At 30.6% G+C, this 21,161-nt stretch overlaps 2 protein-coding genes across 2 annotated transcripts; one reads left to right on the top strand and one right to left on the bottom strand.

The window, feature by feature from the left end:
* The first annotated feature begins 814 nt into the window (after positions 1 to 814).
* LOC134245400 (monocarboxylate transporter 12-like) lies at positions 815 to 12,163 on the top strand. The gene is made up of 7 exons (XM_062727687.1): positions 815 to 876; positions 5,385 to 5,605; positions 9,181 to 9,324; positions 9,426 to 9,590; positions 9,861 to 10,175; positions 10,480 to 10,530; positions 10,637 to 12,163. The coding sequence occupies exons 1-7, from the start codon at positions 830 to 832 to the stop codon at positions 10,771 to 10,773; spliced, it is 1,080 nt and encodes a 359-aa protein (XP_062583671.1). The 5' UTR covers positions 815 to 829; the 3' UTR covers positions 10,774 to 12,163.
* Positions 11,545 to 20,387, bottom strand: LOC134245399 (carboxypeptidase B-like). Its single transcript, XM_062727686.1, has 11 exons — positions 20,189 to 20,387; positions 19,822 to 19,903; positions 19,220 to 19,353; positions 18,917 to 19,046; positions 18,650 to 18,751; positions 17,876 to 17,983; positions 17,448 to 17,558; positions 17,071 to 17,158; positions 15,691 to 15,893; positions 15,359 to 15,443; positions 11,545 to 12,409 (listed from the first exon to the last, which is right to left on the bottom strand). The coding sequence occupies exons 1-11, from the start codon at positions 20,281 to 20,283 to the stop codon at positions 12,195 to 12,197; spliced, it is 1,353 nt and encodes a 450-aa protein (XP_062583670.1). The 5' UTR covers positions 20,284 to 20,387; the 3' UTR covers positions 11,545 to 12,194.
* Between the last annotated feature and the right edge of the window lie 774 nt (positions 20,388 to 21,161).

Raw genomic sequence — 21,161 nt, 5'->3', positions numbered from 1 at the left:
AAATATCAAGAAGAGTGATTTTACTACCAAATTAGTGAATATAAGAATCAGAATTTTAGCTGTCATTTTTTCTTAAATTTTTACCCATTTTTTTTAAACATTGCAAATATCTATATGATAAAAACTCTATTTTACCATTTTAAACCTCATTTTATTTTTTCGTGCTCGTTAGGCTGCTATATATATTAACATTTTATCAGCTTGATTAAAGACATTTTGATATTTTTTGTCGAACTATTTTTGCTCATATACATATATATTTGAGATACTTCAATTTCGCAAATGATATTCACAATATTCTGTTAAGAACACAAAGAACACAAACATATAGAATGATATTGCATGGAAATTGACATTTATTGAACAATTGCTCTACGTACATTAATGAGCAATTTCTAAAACGAGGTAAATTAATTAAACAAACAAGTTGATGAAAGAAGAATACAGTAAAACTCAGTTAAAACGAAGTCACTGGGACCTATGATATTACTTCATTATATCCGTAATTCGTTATATCTTTGTAAGAATCTGTTAAATCTATATACCTGGGGATCCAAGATAATTTCGATATATCCGTGAATTCGCAATATCCGTGTTCGTACTAACCGAGTTTTAAGTATATACTGTATCAGCTGTCTCGTTGAAAGCCATCATGTCATAAGTACAAACATCTTGTCAGTAAATAAAATTGATCATTGAGTCAAATGCTGACAGGCGTTTTTATACTAAATTTAGACAACTATTTAAACAATGAATTGACGAAGGAATTTTTCGTCGATTTCGTCGATTATGACATAGAGCACACAGCGGGTTTGATCCGTCGGCAGGGATGCCCACTCCTCCATGGCAACTGATCCCATCTCTGATGTTTTGGAAGTCGTGTTTGCTCCGCTCGCTCCTATTTTGTATTCTTTTATGGTGTTTTGTACGTAAAATCCTGTTTGTTATCTCCAAAGGAAGGAAATGAAAAATAACTATTTTTACCCAAATACTCCCCTGTATACCAATAAATTTTAAATTATGAATTTTCATAATCAGTATTGAGTAAAAGCATAGTTATTTTTCTAATGACTTTAACCTTTCTTATTCATTATCATTTGTATAAGGGATTTATGTCTTGCAAATAACGCGATAACATGTTTTTACCAACAATCATTTTTATTAAAGGAGACAACTATCCGCAAATAATTTAATGATACAAAGACATTAGAAATTTTTTATTGAAAGCTTAATTCTGAGGTCTAATATATGAAATATGACAAATATCAGAAGACCAGAGAAAGCAGTCGACAAGTGACGCTTTCTACTTCATGGCACTTTACAGACCTTGGTTGTCAGAGGTCTGGCCTGGAAACCATAAACTGAGAACAGACTTCAGTAAAAATTTTGAATTTTAATTTCCTGCGTTCTTCTTACCGTATTTGTTTAAAAATTTGCAATTCTCTACATCACACATCACTTAAATAAATATTTGGTGTAAATTTTGTCTTATTATCAAAATTATTTCAAAAGTTATACTGGATTTAAATTTTGACGTAAGTCTGTTCTCAGTTTATGGTCTTTTGGCCTGTTTTTGCCCTGTTTACAATTTATACTGTATAATTTCATATTTTATTTCAGCAAAATAATGCATATTTAAAAAGTGAGTCCATACATGTAAATGATTAAATGGCAAGTGCCTCAATGAAAGATTTTTATATAGCGATTACGAAAACATAATGTTCATTATCATTAAAAAGTATTTACGTCATTTCTTATAGCACTTAAAGAGTAACATAAAATTTTTCTTCATATTGACTATTATAACAAAAACCTCATAACAGACACAAATCTTTTATAAAAATAGATCAATGCAAAGGGGGTCAAAGTCCCCCATGATGTACGTAAATGATTTCTAAAATTTGAGTGTTTTACATGAATATATTTTGGCAAAAAGCTGATAAGCACCTTTTGCCTGAGTTTAACGGCAAAAATACATAAAACTCTATGCTAATTTTCCGTTATGTTGCTAAACTAAGCATAGACTTGTTGTTTGATACCTCTAAATTGTGCGAGAAGAAAGATTTTACAATTTTGATTGTGCAATAATTTGATACAGTATCTTGAATGACGATGAAAATGGGGGAGATCTCTGTTATAATATAAAATCATAGAGCTGTCATGTTGTAAATTTTGAATTTACCGGGGGGCAGTAAATACAAAATTTACAACATGACAACTAGACATTTATTTTCGTTGAAAGGATTATCTTTCTATTTGTTAAATCGTTTTGAATTTAAAACGTGAAACGTGAGTGATCAAAAAGTAATTTTACAGCTGCTATAATCTTTAAAGATAAAATGTATTCAATAAAATGGCCATATTTATACTCCTATTTCTGTCAATATGTGCCTTAAATTTTTATTTTATTGTGCAAGGACTTTTTAAAATATTAAGATAAACAAAATATTTTAAAAAGTCTTGCGCCACTCGTCAATAATTTTATCGACTAATAGTTTTGACATTACTTTTCTACGCTCTTTTCAAGTTATCTACATATGTTTTTATTCTCTCACCTGATTCAATAATCTTTACCGGAGTTTGCCTTAAACTGTTATTAAAAAAGTCTAAATATTAGACTTTCATAGGTTATTTTTGCTTACATGTATAGGATCATTACAATGACTAGAAAAGTTACAAAATGCTGACTATACATATTGTAAATTCAAAAATTAATTATATACTTTATAATTTACTTTGTAATCTTGAATGTAATTCTAAATATGTCAAACTTGATCGCATGATGACGACGTGGTAGCCTTACTAAATTTGCGAGCATGAAGCTCACAAACAAATTCAGTAGGCAAGATATGTGTGGGTTTTACATGATAATTGAACACATACATTTTGTTTAAGTATACACCAAGGGCTTTTTGTCAAGATTTTTGTAAATTCTGAGATTTTTGGCTGAGAAAATGATGCTATTTACTGCTTTAAAATGCATGAAAACTTCTTGATCATTTAATGTTTTTTTTAATTATTATTACAGTGACTCTAGATTTAGGGAAGAAGATCTAACAGATCACACTAGGAGACCATTAAATAGAAGGCAGAGCTAAGCTTTTCGGCACTCGTGTAAAATGATAGACAGTAGCTGCATTACGTGTCTTAATTAAAATTATATCATTTAAAACAGATACACATGTAAATGTACCGTTTGCACAAATTCACGGAAAATGCACTTTTTAATCAGGAAAAATCTGTACAATATACACTGTGCTTCTGTTTAAAAAAGTAAGGGTTATTTAAATTCAGTCCAAAAATTGATTCCAGATAGATTTTCATCGAAACCCTTGACTTTTTGAATACTTCTTTGAAAAATTAATTTTAACAAAAATCTTTCTTAGATTCATTGATATACGAGGGCTGTTCAATAAATAATGTCCTGAACTGTATGACATACAATACAGATATCATATGGCATTAAACTTGAGTTTCTCTTATTATTGAATCTTTACTGAATTTATAACAGTTTATGTGACCACTTTTCATCACATAGTTTCATCGTGAGAAGCTGGGAAACAAGGGCTTTTCGAGACACTGCATTATAAATGAATGGTAAAAAAATCAGTAAACTAGAGTGAAAATAAAGGCTACATTAAAGCTGCTGTAAAACTGTTAAAAATCCCAAAGAAATATTCACTGTAATATGTGTCAGTTACAGCAACTGATGCCTGTTTTATAGACAAATGAACAGGTGGAATTCAGTGATAAAAAATTTTATAATGGGCATCAAAAATGGGTACCCTTCTGGCCAACAAAATTTATAACAATTAACTTATGTAATCTTTGCAAAATTTCAACAAATAATATTTGATGATGCATGATTGACTGTAAGACACATAGCAAATTTGATAGGCATCATATCGGGAGTAATTTACACTGTTTTTAAGAAACGTTTGACAGTAATAAAGCTAGGTACTCAAAGGTTACCCTATATTTTGAAAAATGAGTGAAAACAACAGCGTGTACGAAAGTCTTAACAATTATTTTAAAATATCAGCCATTGTATTTATCCACGTTTGTTTTATATTCAAACAGATATTAGAACATGAATCTATTGCTTAAAATCATCAAAACAAAATTTACCATAAGATGTACTTGATAAAAACGGCAAAGGTCTGACAAAAACAAAGGTATTCAAGAGCACAAAGACAGATCTATATGCAATTTTCTTAAATATTAGTGGTATTGTTGTTCAAATTCGTATTCGGGGAGACAGTTTAATATATTTGGAGGAGTCTAGAAAGCAAATTTTTGCAAAAAAAATCGAAAGGTTTATTATAGGAAGGACCCAGTATCAGGAATCCACTACATTGAATTTCTTCATGACAGCGTCCAAACCCGCATGTCCTGAAGAGTAAAGGGGTTTCCGGGATAAACAGAAAGTTAATGTTTTTTCATGTTAACAATATTTGCCAGATCTTTGACCTCTTGACTTGTTTCTATTTCCAAACTTGAAAAAAAGACACCTTTCAGAAGGAATAAACGAGTCCAGTAAATCATTTGATCTGCCATTTTCCAGTATACTAAGGGTCATATCCAAAAATGAGTTCTAAAAACAATCAGGAATTGGATAAAAAATGTTAGGGACGTGCTTTTGTATTAAAAGAGATTAATAAGTAAAATCACGAAGACTAAATCATTGAAAAGTGTCGTTTGCTTCTTTCTGAGCACCGAGGACATTATTCATTGAACAGCCCTCGTAGTATAAATATATGTGTATGTATCAGATTTGATTGTTTTAAGGAATCACTGTCTAGTTTGTATAGTATGCCAGGGCATCAACGATAGTGGGAAACATGGGATAATTTGCATAACGGGCGAAGCCCATTATGCTAAAATTATCCCATGTTTCCCACTATCGTTGATGTTCCTGGCATACTGTACGAACTAGACAGTGATTCCTTATATTTCTGTTTCACTGTGAAATAAAATTGTACATTTCTATTTTAAAAATGTAGACATAGATTTAAATTACATAAAGACTCCCTTGCCAATTTCCATAGCCCTCTCCCACTGACGCCAAACACAAAGGCAGCCGCACGAGATTTTCATGCATATTTGGCATCCTTTGCATCAGACACAGAGACAGATGCGCACGAGATTTGCATGCATATTAGGCCCCCCTAGCTCCTGACCTTTCGACTTGCGTAATTTACATTCCGGCAGGTTTATCAAGAAATTAACTGCGCTAAGTTTCAAAGAGTTATCAAAGAGACAAAATTAAGAAATGGAAATATAACGAAATAATGACCAAAAGCAAAATGAAAGTCAGCAAGTAATATATTTGGATTCCTTAATCTTTAGAAGAAAAATAACTAATAATTTTCTCTACCTTTTAGGATTTTTTTTGATTGTGGACGACCTGCAATGATAAAGGTCGAAAAAGACAAGGGATGGGCGTTCGTAGTTTTATTCGCAGCATGTGGAATTCAGCTTTTTACAGCGATTTTTACCTATGGATCCGGAGTAATGCACCTGTACCTACTTGACAAATACAGAAAAGATGACGCCACCACATCAGTGATTGGATCTTTATTTGTCAACCTACTGAGTGTTTTTGGTACACTTTTTTATTTACTTCTTTAAATTTACGATATCATCTATCACTTTTAAACATTAAAAAATAAATCTTTAAAATGGGCTTGGATACAGTTGCTTAGTTTACATTTTTTATTTTAATGAAATAAATTGATCCTACACAATTTTTTCAAATTCAAATGAGCACATTATTTATAAGATCAGTGAGAAAATTTGTGATTTTTGAATAGGGCAAAAGCTATGTTTTTAAACGTTAATGTTTAAATGGGTAAATTCATTTCAATTTAGGCTGCCCTGACTGACAATAATAGTGACCTGGTTTTGATGTCTTACATTAAATCTTTTAAATTGATACACAACTAAATTAACAAATACATAGTTTGTATACAAGAAATTAGTCATGATATTACACTAAAAATTTAAGAAAATAGGAACATCAAATGTATCCAAGATCATTACACTTGGTCTAGAATACTCTAAAATTATTATATATAGCGTGCACAATAAATGGCGAAATTTTTATCAGGTTAGCATAAATTTCATCAACGAGGTTGGCTCCTGATATCTCAAGTCTTAAGCTTTTTTGTTAAGTATATTTATTTTCTATACACAAAGCTTAATTAAAAATCAAATCAAAGTATGCGGGTCAATATGATTTTTTTGGTGTTGTATGCAATAAAACCTTTTTGCACTAAAATTTGTGTCTTGACAAAGAATTACATCTTCAACGTTCCCCCTCCAATACTTTTATCCAAATAAAGCATGGAACAAAATAAACTATAAGTCTTTTAAAAATAAGACACTTTATAATTGTGACTAAGAAAAAGTTTCAAATTGCTTCACAATTATTTGACCTTTCTGCACTCACAAAATGTGCTTTTTCTGGCACTGAAAATTAGATAAGCGAGAAAATTATTTAAAAGTCTTAAACTTTTCCAGAATTTAAGCAAATAGGTAAAAGGAAAATTGGTGATTTACTTTTAAAAAATCTTCCGCCACAAAATATAGTTCTTGGCGTAATCCAACTTAAATTGCGATTTTTGCAATGGATATGGTTTAATTTGCATTGTAGAATCTTATTTCATTGTTTAAACTTAAAAATGATACACAATTTTAGAAATAAAGATCCAGACCAAAATCGACTCAAAGCAAAGGATCGAACGTCCTTAATCACATTTGTTTTGTTCTTGTTAAGTATATATGTGCAAGACTTTAAGTGTTGCATTTCGCGGGTTTCTTTCTGCAAAAGGCGCTGAACAGAAAGCACTGCTAAATATAAGATGTAAAACATTATCCTCCGCTCTGTGGCCCACCACACTCTTCTTCGGTTCATTCCCACTTAGCCAAAATTCTGAATTCCTTATTCCCATCTAGCCAAAATTGGGATATTCACACCTGAGTGGTCACCTGTGTATAGTCTGTTTTAGGCTTATTACCTGTACTTATTACCTGTGGTGTATAAGTTCAGTATCAAAATACACATCACAAATACTTGATTTATAACATAATTATTAATTAATAAGGTGTTACATATTAATTATTTTAAAATACATACCGGTACATTTCTATCAATATCATTTTTAAACGGAAAACTTAGGATCAAGTTTTATGTAAAGAGAATAAAAAAAAAAGATTTTCTTGGGAAGAATTGAGGAAAAAATTAAATCATTGATTTACCGAGAGATTATTTTTGACAATACACTAAAATTATTGATCTTGTGTTTGGATCATTACTTAATTTGATCTTTCCGATAAAGAGATTATACTCAGAATGAAAAGAAAAAGAATTATGTTTAAGTTCTTTTGCAGAAATATTTGTACTAAATAGGAATCACATGTAGACATGTACAATAAAAAATTAATTGATGGTAAAAATAAAATATAATCTGATTTATATAGTTAACTAGAAATACATAAAGTGTCCATGCAAAACTTATACTAATTCTTATATCAATAGGTTTTTTCCGGTAAAGAAAGAAGGATTTTTTCCCGGCCTTTTGGTACAATACTTATGATCAACAGTTTCAAAACCTTGAAAATTAAAAATATTGTTAAAATTTTATTAAAAAAGGAAAATTTTGAATTCTGTTGAGGGCTAAAAAGCAACTTTACGGTAATGGAAAGAAATCCATTCAACCGTAAAATAGCTTTTTGGCAAAGTTAAAGATGTCCTTAAATTTTTTGGTACATAGTTATAATATATAATTTTCACCATAAAATTAGGGTGTTGCGGCTTTGAAACTGTATATATACATTGACAGTTGTAGGATTTTAAGGCCGAGAAAAAATCCTTCTTAAGTTGTTACCGGACTTGTTTTCAAACCATTTGTAAAATGATTTATTAAAAAAAAAGTATGCTCAAACCAATTCTTAATGAACCAAAAATGTTTGAATGATAAAATTAAAAATGAATATATTTAGGGAATAAAAAGTAAATTTTTCAAAAAATTACATCTTAATATAAGCATATTTATTTCTAAAAGGTTTATTTAAAAATAAACACTTTTACATATTAATTTATCTGTCATCGTTTTCATTTTTTTTCCATTAATGTGATATTTAATTTTAATAAATTATTTAATAATTAGAATTATTCGCATTTAAGTTTAAACACATGATTACAGTACATATTAGATTTAAGATTTTAAAGACATTTATAATACTTTTCCTTTCATTCACATGTATTTTTAAAATATCTGTGATTCAAAGTATATTAAAATTGGCACTTAAAATTTTTTTATAAATTTTAAAAAAATCAAATAAAAAAAAAATTCACAATATAGAAAATAAAAAAGAATACAAATCGTTTACCATCTACAAATTAAAAAAAAAGTTAAGAAAGATTTTTTTTTACTATTTCTTCATTAATAATTAATTTTAATAAAACAATTTCGAAAAAATGGCATTAATTTATTCAAAATTAAAAAAAATATAAATAATATAATTTCAAATATTAATTTCAGTTACAATATCAGCATTTAATAATACCTACTTGTGGTTAATTTTAAACAGACTATAGGTCACCTGTAATTAATTTCTTTTGTTCTCTCCCTCCCCTTACCTGTACACCATTCCCACCTAACAAAAACCAGTCACCTGTAACATATTCAGAATTTTGGCTAAGTGGGAAGACACCCACTCTTCACCTAATATGTTTCCTGTGCATCATTTTTATTGTTTTAATATGCTTGGATATAGTATTATATTTAATTGATAAAGTATAATTTATAAAATGAAATGAGATCGATATGAGACAAAAGCTATTTCAGGTAATGAAAAATTACTTTTAATTAGATGTAAACATGAAAAAAAACCAATATTACAATAATGATAAAAAAAATAAATTTTTTTCTTCAAAATCTCTTTGTCTTTAGCTTTATTTCGGGATTTTCCCCGTGTGTTATTTTTAATTTGTTTGCGTTCATTACTTTCAAGAATTCGAAATTTACATAGCGTGAACACACATCAATTCTTGATTTCATTCACAGTTTTGACTCTATTTTTTCTCACCGTAACTTCATTATTCTAAAAACTTTATTGATAATAATAAAATACATATAATATTACTAAATTAATGATTGTTTAAATTCTTTCAAGGGCTTCTTGCATCTTACTTCATCAATAAATGGAGATGCAGATTTACCTCACTCATTGGAGCTATCATCCTCTTTTTAGGATTGACCTCTTCATCTTTCGCCAGTTCATTTTGGATCCTAGTTATAACAAATGGAATTATTTCAGGTACATTTATATGCTAATTGAATAAAATAGGAAGGCTAATTCCTTACTGTCGCTTTTTCACAGAAACAATTAAGACATTATGAAATGTTTTTCCTTTCCAGGCATAGGAGTAGGGCTTGCTCTTTTACCTGCTCTTTTTGCAGTTGGTGTAAATTTTGAGAAACATTCTGGAGTTGCTCATGGCATGTGTCAAGCAGGGTTAGGTATTGGGATGACTCTTAGCGGACCTTTCATGGAATATCTATTGAGAGAATATGGATTGCGAGGTACTTATCTTCTCTCTGGGGCTATTGCATCGCATCTGATTTTCTTTGCATTGCTTCTGCGAACGCCTGAAATTACAGTTGATGTTTTGAGAAGAAAAGAAAACAACGTTTTAAAATCGTCCAAAAAACTTTTAACTACGCCGTTTTTTATGTGTGTTCTGATTGGAGCAATACTTTGGAACATGTCTTATTCTGCGATTATGATACAATTAACAAAGTATATTGTACTGAATGGCGTGTCACAGACAGCAGCTTCCTTTTCTTTTACAGTCATTGGAATTGGAACCATAATATCAAGACTAGTGGTTGGTGTGGCTATAGGCCCAGGTGGTCTAGATCCACTTATGCTTAACGTTGCACTAACAGCCTGCATGGGCGTGGTGATTGGGACCTTTCCTTTTTATATCAGCTCAAATTCAGGTTATATAATATTTTCCGTGATGTATGGAGTCGTGAGTGGCGGACTTAACGTTTTTACCGTTCCATTATGCGTTTCCTTGGCGGGAAAAGAATATTTATCGGAAGCTCTGGGAATTTGGTTCTTACTTCTAGGACTGGGATCGCTCATTGGTGCACCCGCTGCAGGTTTGTCTTTAATTATTTATCAGTTTTACACTATTTTCACTTCTTATCTCCATCATTAGGAAAATTTCCTAATTTTCCTAACTTCAAAATTTTTATGTTAATATCTATGCATTTAAAATGTAGTCTTTCTCAAGGACATTTACAATTAATCTTTTCGTAAAAGAAATAATTTTTCTGAATAGTCCTAATCTTATTATGTAACTTAATGTAGAATTAGTCAAATCCTGTTTTAAAATAAGTGTAAAAATATATAACGTAACATTCACTTAAATTTAAGCTAATTTTGTCCTGTATACTTTTGCAGGATTTATCTTTGACAGGACAGGGTCATATGCATACTCCTACTTTATAATGGGTAATTATTTTTCATATTTTATTTTCTTCGAACTTGAAGTAATAATGTAGGTATATCTTTAGGAGGTAGAGGAAGTTTGAAAAAAAATCACAAATTAATTTTTCAGGCATGTTGGTTTTGTTAGCATCCTTTCTATCGCTGGGAGTGGCACTCTGTCTGAGGCAAAGGAAGAAGGAACAAAATAGAGATAACCTGTCTCAGCTCAGTGTTAGTGTGATAACAGGGACAACAAACACATTGTAAATGAAGAAAAGATATGTAAAACAATTTGATCATTTTCCAGCCTGCAGCAACAATTTTGGACCAGTGAATTTTATGTTTATTGTTTTACAGTTTTAGTATAAGCATAATGTTCCTTTTTGCAGAAATGATATCATTATGATTTTCCCATAGGAAAGCAAGCTAATGCATTAACAATTGTACAAAAATGTTCTTAAAAATTCCTCACTAGGCAGGAGCTTGAACGAAAAATATCCTCACTTCTCAATGGCCCTTAGTATGAATCATATTGTTTGCCTACTTGATATAGCTCAATTGCTTTACATGTAATTATACATCTCTCCCTCTAAATTTAAATGCAAGAAAAATAAGAATAAGAACTTTGTAATTTAGATGTCTATTTTTCTTTTGAGCAATAAGTTGATTCTCATTTGTAACTCTGTACCCTTTTCATTTGTTCGTTCTATAATATGTTTTTTTACATAGAAAATATCTAATGACTTAAAAAATATTTTGCTAGGAATTATAATCATGCATATACTAAGTACTTGGTTAAGGTTTCTTGATAGAAAAGAAATAATTTCATGAATATTTAGGCTATAGTTACATATACTTATAACTATCGTTAATTCTGCAACAGTCACTAGAAACGTCTCCCAAAGAATAACAAGGAAATACGTTTTGTGCAACTGTTACAAGATTCTAATCAAAAATATATAAAAATATACATAAATTGTAAAGTAAAATTGGAGTTTGGAGATGCATTAGTGCATTAAGAAACAGATGAATAAGACGTTTCTGACTTATTATCGTATTTAATCACTAGATTAGCATATTTAAAGTAGCATGTATAAATAAAAGATATAAAATGTTATTTAGATAAATTCATAAATTCAAATTTAGGTAAGACACTTTAACAATTTTTCCTTTGAAGTATTTTAAACCCTTTTAAGATTCCTTCTCGTGTTTTCTTGTGTTTTAGTTGCATAACATTAAAATATTTAAAACTTAAGCCCTCACGCATCGATTCTCTCACTTATTTCCAAATTTTCGTTCAAAAGTCTATATGAGCGCATTTCCATAAATAGATATTACAGGCGATATAGGACAATGTTCTTCACAATAAAAGTATTCTACTGAGAAAAAATTATTAAATCATATTCCAGAATTATAAAAGTTATCAAAACCACTGTACACTAGATATAAAATAATGAACTGGAGAAAACATACATATGGAATGAAATTCTTTTAAAACCTAAATTAATGTTCCAGCGAAAGCAGAAAAATTCAACAACTTTACGATAATGCAGCATTAAGTCGAATACTTACAATCAACAACTGAAATTAATGTAAATAAATAGTTTATAAAATTGATTTCTTTTGGGCGATCATCTTATTTGATAACAATTTACATGTACATAAATACATGTAGTTCCAATGGATGTTCAGTTAGAAATTTCTTCTTTAGTATTGTATATCTCTCCTGCCATGGTAACCAATGATGCCCAAACTTCCTCTGCGTTTGGTTTAATTTCCGACTCCGGTATAACAAAACCTGCTCCTCCGAAAGTAGCATCTTTCGGTCTCAGTTCGTAGGTGTAAGAGTACTTGATTCCCGCCACGGCCTTTGCCCAATCATATGATCCGCCAGAAGCAGGGTCTGGAAAAAAGGATAAAAAGGATAAATTCGTATTTATTGAACAGTTTTGAAGAGAAATTCATGTATCAATTAAGGTCATTTTGAAAATGTAAGGTTCATTCGCAATAGATATTCATTATGTACTTAATATTCTACCACTATTATTGCCGAGATCAAAGAAATGCCGCAAAAATTATTCTCCAATGAATCACGAACGTCATCAAAAAATTATCAGATTAGAAACACGTATCAAATCTGAATAATTCAAATGCATGTTTGGCTGTAGTATGAAATACTTGTTTAGACCACACCGATGCGTCGTCTTTTGCAGTATAAATACTGTAAAATGCATAAAGTTGCTGATGAATGTTTGTTTTTATAGCTAAATGGGGCTATTCCATGGACCTCCATTCACATTAAACAACTTGATTTTAGTCCCAATAAAGCAGAAAAACAGGAACATGATTTTGTTAAATTGTATGTTCATTAAAATTAATCAATACATATTACAAACGAATTTGAAATTTAAAAAGATTATTTTTAATGCAACGAAAGCTCAAATCGTCTGTATTCCATACACAGGTAAGCAAACAAATTTTCTCTCTGGTGTTAAATGGAACAGCGTAATCGAGACCTGATGACTTAAGGACAGATGATACAAACAATTTTTTTCTTTGAAAAAGATTTAATATTATGTCACAAGTTTAGAAAAGTGGATGGTTCTAAAAATTTATTCTCCGAAGAACTGGAAAATGAAATAGACTTGGAAAATATTAGTAATATTTCGATAAAAAAACAAATATAGACAAATCACATTCAGTAAAGGTTTACAGGTGAAAACAAATTTCAGAATATGTTATCTTGGCGCTAAAAGAGTAATATAAACTTAAGAAAAATATACCAAGCCAGGTGAATTTTAAAAGGAAGATCAAAATTACAAAAAATTAGCAACATCAAATAGGCTGATTTTTACCATTTCGCTTTTCCTAATAAAATTCACCTGGCTTGGTATATTTTTCTTAAGTTTATATTACACTTTTAGCATCATGTTACCATATTCTGAAATTTGTTTTCACCTGTAAACCTTTACTGAATGTGTTTTGTCTATATTTGTTTTTTCAATGAAATATTACTAATATTTTCCAAGTCTTTTTCATATTCCAGTTCTTAGGAGAAAAAATTCTAAGAACCATCCACATTTCTAAACTTGTGACATGATATTAAATCTTTTTCAAAGAAAAAATTTGTTTGTGTCATCTGTCCTTAATTCCAATCGCAACTTCTCGGGCCTTATCCGACCAAAGGCACCTGAAGTATGGATAATACCCCCCTTTTTAATGCAAAAAAAATGTAAGAGTGTATAATATCTCAAAAATATAAAATTTCTCCTTCAAACACATCTATATGTCGTTATATGCAAGGAGATTTTTTTTTTGTCTCACGTTTAAAGAATGGCCCTATTCCGTATAATAAAAATACAAAAGGTAAGAAACAAAAGTTGTAAACAAACGGGGGACCCCTGCTTCGAGACAGATTATCAAGGTAATAATTAGTGTTACCTATCATAATTTTGTAAGCACTCTGTTTGGGAGATGTTCATTTACTTGTCTCTTTACCTAAACCCCGCTATTAGCGTTTGATATGCCGTAATCGGACGATTCATTAATCGGATGCATAAAATTTTCTCCATTGGCAGCTTAAGTGATCACTATTGTCTTACATGTGACTGATTTTCGTACGATTCCCGATTTGTATGTATAACGGATGGAATAAGACTATGCAATCTTTAGCTGAACTTAAATAGGGTTATATTTAGTGAGCATCTGTTCCCAGGGCTCGCTACAACTGTGCAAAATTATTTTCAATAAGTGTGAAATTTCGATTTGCTTATTTGTGTCAGACTGGATGAAACATTTGCAATGCATTATTTGCCAGTAGGTTGCTTAACAGCTTCATTTGTATATTTGCCTATTTCATATTCATTTCTATATTTGCCTATTTCATGATGATTTTCATTTACATGTATTTGCCATTTGCCATTTGGGTTGTCAAATCGCCCAGTGTATTTGCCCATTTCATGATGATTTTCATTTACATGTATTTGCCATTTGCCATTTGGGTTGCCAAAATCGCCCAATGTATTTGGGTCGGTAACCTTGGTTACGATTGTAACCAGTAACTAAATGTAATTTCGTGAAAATTGTAGTGCTGCCATGGCCATTATTCGCCATTAAACTTTAAGAAATTTATATATGTGTGGTTTTCTCTAATAATAGCGTTTGATATGCCGTAATCGGACGATTTATTAATCGGATACATAAACTTTTCTCCATTGGCAGCTTTGGAGGAGGTTTTGGAGTCGCACTTCTGTTTTGCCTTATCTGATTGGTTAATTGTAATACAGTTTAAATATCTAACCATCACCATTGCATTATCAATCGATTATAATATTTTAGGAACCGTAATACCAAAGCTTATCATCGAAATAAGTAACTGATAATTAGATTCGTATAACTGAAAGAAGTGTACGATAGTGACATCAGAAGAAGTTAAAATAAAGATTCCACTTTTTAAGTAATCAATGACAGAATGGTCCATCAGCAAGAAAAAATTATTGAATTCAGCTCTTCCATCGTCATCTTACTTTTATATATGTAGTAATATTTTAATTTCAGCTTCATATGGTACATGTTTATATATGCCCTCCATCTTCACTGGTATGCAAGAACTTGTCCAAAGTACAAACTTTCGGTATATTAAATACGCTGACGTATTTTCAATGACATAATATAAATAAAAAGAATTGTTAATTCTATGGCCTAAACAACAACCTTGTTTGTAAGTATAAGCTGTTGTTAGATGGAATTTTAACTGACGGACGTTGCATTTCAATTTTTATGCTATTTTGCCAAATTCTGATGACTCCGGTGATCTTATTGATGCACAAAATGAAGAAAGTTGTATTCTTACACAGAATATCTGGCGGAGTTCCGGCGGTGTACACGCTTCCATGAACAGCCTCCAATGATTTCAGGCCAGCTTCAGCAACACGCAACTACATATAATTTTTTTTTTTGGTAAATGAAGGAAATTAACATGTTTATTATAAGATAAAACAATATATATACATTCTTTCTGGTAAGACAGTGTTAAAATCACAAGTCATGAAAATAGTCATTGTTAATAGAGTCTTTAAAAGCATGCAGCCAATCAAAAAAAAAAACCCAAAGTATGAGCTTAATATGATGTTTTGGTGATATTTATGGAATTGGTATTTATATGTTTAAAATACTACATCTTACCATTTCTGAATAGTCCGAGGGTTTATTGAAAGTGAAAGAACATGGTGTCAGCAGAAGTTGGGAGTAAGCATGAAAGGAAAGAAACAGCTTGATCCGCCCCTTTTCTGAAAGTAATGCGTCCCTTATGTTCCTTGTTTCTGACTCGGAAAAAGCTCCTGTCCCGGGATAAATGTCACTGCATGGATTTCTGCTGGTGCTTGCCCCTGTTTCAATGTTTAATTATAGATCATTCAAGCGATACAGGTACTCGAAATGCATATTTAGAGAGCTTTTATTTGAAGAGAAACCTAAAAAAGGGCTTTATTATTAAGTATTGTAATGCTTGATCTCATCTGTTTTAAACAGGACATCTCAGACAATTTCCATGTACTAATTTTTTTTAGCCAAGTGACAAACATTTAGAATCATAATAACTGAAAAATAGTCACCCAATTGTTGTCAACATATTGAACTTTTTTTTAATTAAATCTATTATGACCTGAAATAAATACAATCAAGCTAACATTTTATTATCTGTTAATAATAGTGCGAAAGGAGAGGTTGAAGAACAGAGTTCGATGAACCTAAAAATGTACAAACAATACAGCTGTACACACAGGACATATAACTAGGGAGACTAACATTGAAAAAAAAATCATTACGTTTTGCATATGAAATATTTGGAGATAATGAACAGTATTCAAGCTCAAAAGTCAATTTAACCGTACAAAATAAGAGCAGAGCAAACAAGGTCCTTTAAAGCATAACAGAGGAGGGATCAGGTGTAGGAATATGAATAAAGAAATTGCTGACGTAAAAGTGCTCAAAAGGGTATTGGAACAGTACAAATTGGAAACATAGCATGCACGATTCTCCGCAGCATCAAATGTGGGATCAGATGACATGAAGGAGTAAGTATCCTCTATCATCTTCACATACATCACGTGCACCTATTTATGATATGGCAGATTCCTAGACAGATAATCAAATAATGTCTCAAACATTGATATGAAATAAGTTATTCTAAATTCAACTAACAGATAGATTGCATTTACTACCAAAGAGATTACCAACTATTAAAATTGCGAAATGAAAAAAAAAGCGTTTTGAAATGAATTGAAAAAATCATAAAAAATATTTTGGACTTGGACACAATAACTTCTGATAATAAATTTCTTTATAAGGAAACATAATCGTAAAAAAAAAAACCTGGAAAAGTGTATATTCCTCAAATTTGCTAGTGCTGTATCCCTCACTCATAAATGACATTTGTCAAATTTTGATTTAGCTTTTAATTTTGTTTTCGTAAAATCGAAACATACGACCAAGGACAGAATGTCATCGCAAATTAGAAACCTGAGTAAAACAAAGAAAAGAATGTTACATATAGAAATATTAAACCTCCAAATGAGATGTTAAAGTTTCTGTTCTGATCAACACCAATACACCAGAATGACTGACGACTACGATTTTTCCTCCAAAGACGATCCTGAAAAAGAAATTATAGTTATGGAAGTTACAATGTAGATGGAAAATAATTTGTTATTTGTAAAAAAAAAAAGAAAAAAATCAATGTGCTTAAAAATGCTCAAGAAATCAAATTGCAGAAAGTAGTTCGTGATTGATCAAAGTCTGCGCATGCTCTGTATTGGAAACCACGATAACCACAACAAATCTTTGTACAGATTAACACTACCTGTGTTTTTAATTACTAATATCCGTCAGCATTGCAGAGGGAAATTTCTATAAGAAGACATTTACTTTACACTGTGTAATACCGTGGTATGACTGTATTCATAACCGTCTGGGTTGGCGGAAGGAAGTATGTGCCAGTCAAATTCCTCCATTAAACGAGTCACCACAGGATCCGATCCATAGCCCGTCAAAAGCTTTAAAAAAGAAATTGAAATCAAAATCAAAATCAATTAATTTTTTTTCGAAAATTGTTCATTATTAAATTCTGTTTGTTTTCAGCTTTGTAAAAATACATGTTCATAAAATTTCTTTTGATACTTTTCTGTTTATTGTAGCAATATTTGCTTTAAAAAGGCATTACCACTCACAATATCATGCCCAACTATTTATTCCTTTTTTATTTTATTATGAGAAAACTTATAAAAAGATTCCATTGAATAAATATCGAAGTCATAAAAATCACTTTTTTTTTTATTAATTTGAGTTTAAAAATACTCTTAAGAAACCATACCGTGTTTATTATATAGATGGCAGTTGCAGGTGCGATCCATTCCCTAGCATGAATTCCAGCTTCAATCCATATCACAGGCTTAGTTCGTGCATCTAAATTTCTTCCAACCTATAAAGTGAAACATATGGGGATAACGAACAGTATTCAAGATCGTAAGTCTATAAAACAATAAAAAATAGGAGCAGATCAAACACGGACCTCAAAACAACAGAGATGGGATCACGTACCATGGAGGAGTGATCATCTCCTGCCGACCAGTCATTGTCATGATCGTGAAATAACAGATAATAATGTATCTTCCTTAGCATAGATCAAAGTAATAACTTAAGGAAATAATATCTCTCTATAGGCGTGATCAAAGTAAAAAAAAAAATACTTTTCTGAAAATTGGTCTAAAGTCTAAATTTTACTATTTAAATTGCAGAAATTAATCTTTCAGATGAGGGACCTTTTTCGTGCCAACACCTACTGTAACACGGGACCTCATTTTATAAAGTCCCATCTGAAGGACCAATCTCTACGTCATGCAATGAATTTATCCTGCAAGGGTCTTGTGTGATCCCCTTGCCATGGAACAATGACAATTTTCGATTAAAAACCTTCAGGTTGATGTCTCTCTCTCTCTCTAAATAAAACTTTTTCAAAGGAGATGTAAAACAAGATACACTAAAATGTTCAATCAATCAATCAATCAATCAAAAAATCAGTCAATCAATCGATCAATTAATAAATTCCTTATGAAGAACATTATAATATCCTTTATAAGCATTATACCTTGATAACTTTCATATCTCTGCCTTCATACGTTATGCCGATAGACTCTGTTTTAGCTATTGCGGAGTATTGTGATGCCATTCTTAAGAGCCAACTGTCCATCTACAGATTATTACAAAAATATGTTTAAATTGCAATTAACATATTATAGATTGATCTTAATTACATGTAATTAGAAGTATATGAATAAAATAATGCGACTTCTATAAATGACTGAATTGTAAGGAAAGAAATTGACAAATTCCGAGCAAGAGAAGTGTGATTGACCTCGGCATGTCGTGCAAATTTTCCGACAATATCCGTTTCCCTTAGTTTGAGTGCTGGGAATGCCATCGCACCTGTTACATCAATGACGTAATCAGGGATCTCCATGGAAGCTTCCTCTTGGTCCATAACACTAAAAATCAGAGGTACTTTACAACTAATAAAAATACGTTTAATTCGATTCTTTTACAATTTTGAATAGATATAGGATTACTTTCAATTTTCTGAATCGAGAAAGTTTTTGTTTACAAAGGTATATATGTATGTAATTTGTACTTTGGATAAAAATATAACAATTCTTATTACCTTTGTATATCATGAACTAACAACGTAGGCTTAAGGTCAGCACGTGACAGTCGTTGAATGACGTCATCATACACTTTGATAGGCACATGAATATCTACATCAGCATTAATATTTGGCCTCTTCCAAAAATCAATCTTTAACAACAAGAATCCAAAGTTTACTTTATAGAACGCACTTAGTTCATTTTGTGACGTTTTCATTCACCAAATTATTTGCATTTTCTTTAGAGAGAGAGAGAGAGAGAGAGAGAGAGAGAGAGAGAGAGAGAGAGAGAGAGAGAGAGAGAGATTAATTTTTTTAGGGAAAACAACTTTAGCAAAACAATTGCTTATTCCTAATAAACATTTTTTACAACCATTATAAAAAAACCCCGACCAACCAACCAAACAAAAGTGTTTTTCAATAAGAACAACAAGGATAAGATACTAGTATTCAGAATTTAATTTCTTGAAGCATATATTTAACGGTATGTGAAAATAGATAGCAGTGGTAAGAAGATTTCTAACGACAGGAAATGGCTATGGATAAATAGAATAACACTTTATTTATAAATTGTAAGGAGTTGTAGAACGAAAAAGAAATTGAAGCTTGAAAAATCAGACCTCAGCAGGAAGGTTTTCTTGAAGTCTCTCCAGAGCGAGGACTTGATCTGTTGTTTTAGGATGAACTCGAATCAGCTTGTCTCTGATAATCAAAAATCACACAGATATACGAGTATGTTCATAAGAAATTGAAAATTTAAACATTTAAAAGTAAAAAAAATGAAACTTGTACATCTGAATTTGAGATACACTGACAACTTTTTAAAATAATATTTAATAAAACATTAAATGTATAACAACAAAATGCCGACAAAGAATCATATTATAAATTGCTAGTGTAGCTCGATAAAGCATTAATATATGAAAACTATAGCATTCGGAAAAAATAAAACAAAAGATGTTTGAAGTTAAACTACAATAAACTTACAGGTGATATATTTTCCTCGGAGGTATGACAGGAGCTGATTTCAGCAATGTCATCAACGTCACAAGAATAAGGAATTTTGCGATCAATTTGTACATTTTTTTTTAAATAGGCGCAACTCAATAAGAAGTACATATACAACTTATTTTTATTTATATAACGGTAAGCCCGTGATGAACATACTAGTCATGTCTTGTGGTGAATATAACAAGTTATCCCGAAAGACTTAGACATGTTCCGAGAAAAACCACATCCAGTATATACAGGAAGATCATCTTTAACTTATATAATTAAGATAGTGTCTATTATACAAGGTTACGTAATAGATGTTGTTTTTTATCTACACGTATGGAAAAGTAGTATAAAAACTTTCATAAATCTTTTAAGTAAGAATATTTGAAACCATTTATTACATTAAAAAATTGCATGATATTTTATAGTACATATAAAACGATAATTAAGACGCTTCTTATAAAGAAAAAAAACGTTTATGGTGATTTGACAACAGAGCTTAACATAATGACTTTAACTTTTCCATCGTCAATTTCCCTATTTTATTGAACAATATACTTTTTCCAACTGCATATGTATGTAATATTTTTCAATTCATCCGATACACAATAAGTTGCTCTACGTACGAAAAATTTCTAGAACGAGGTATGGTATTGACAAATAAGTTGATGAAATAAGAATATCAAATATCACGTTTAAAATAATCATTTCGTACGTTCTATATATGGTCAAAACAATTAGTATTATCTGTACCTTGTAACCTTAGTGGTAAGAACAATATACATGTAATTAAATCAAATGCTTACTTACATTGTTCATACTAGTTGTTAGACCAGTATTTAATAAGACCGACTGGGTTTTCCATGGCGCAATATTTCGCGTATCATAGTTAAAAGGAAGCGTATTTACTGTTTTATTTTTTTTTTTCATTTTATTAATTAAACTCAATAAAATTAAGAAATTA

The sequence above is a fragment of the Saccostrea cucullata genome, unplaced genomic scaffold (assembly GCF_032062105.1).
Source record: "Saccostrea cucullata isolate Sc308-1 unplaced genomic scaffold, CSIRO_AGI_Scuc_v1 ctg6233, whole genome shotgun sequence".
Classification (NCBI taxonomy): domain Eukaryota; kingdom Metazoa; phylum Mollusca; class Bivalvia; order Ostreida; family Ostreidae; genus Saccostrea; species Saccostrea cuccullata.
Note: the sequence above shows the minus strand (reverse complement) of the source record. Positions and strands in the feature narration are given on the sequence as shown.

Coding starts and splice junctions, on each gene's coding strand:
- LOC134245400 (XM_062727687.1), top strand. CDS start 830: ATGCCCACTCCTCCATGGCAACTGATCCCATCTCTGATGTTTTGGAA. Junction 9,325..9,425: donor AACAAATGGAATTATTTCAG/GTACATTTATAT, acceptor TTTCCTTTCCAG/GCATAGGAGTAGGGCTTGCT. Junction 10,531..10,636: donor ATACTCCTACTTTATAATGG/GTAATTATTTTT, acceptor TTAATTTTTCAG/GCATGTTGGTTTTGTTAGCA.
- LOC134245399 (XM_062727686.1), bottom strand. CDS start 20,283: ATGTACAAATTGATCGCAAAATTCCTTATTCTTGTGACGTTGATGACA. Junction 17,984..18,649: donor GAGATATGAAAGTTATCAAG/GTATAATGCTTA, acceptor TTCACTTTATAG/GTTGGAAGAAATTTAGATGC. Junction 12,410..15,358: donor AACTCCGCCAGATATTCTGT/GTAAGAATACAA, acceptor CCTTTTTTCCAG/ACCCTGCTTCTGGCGGATCA.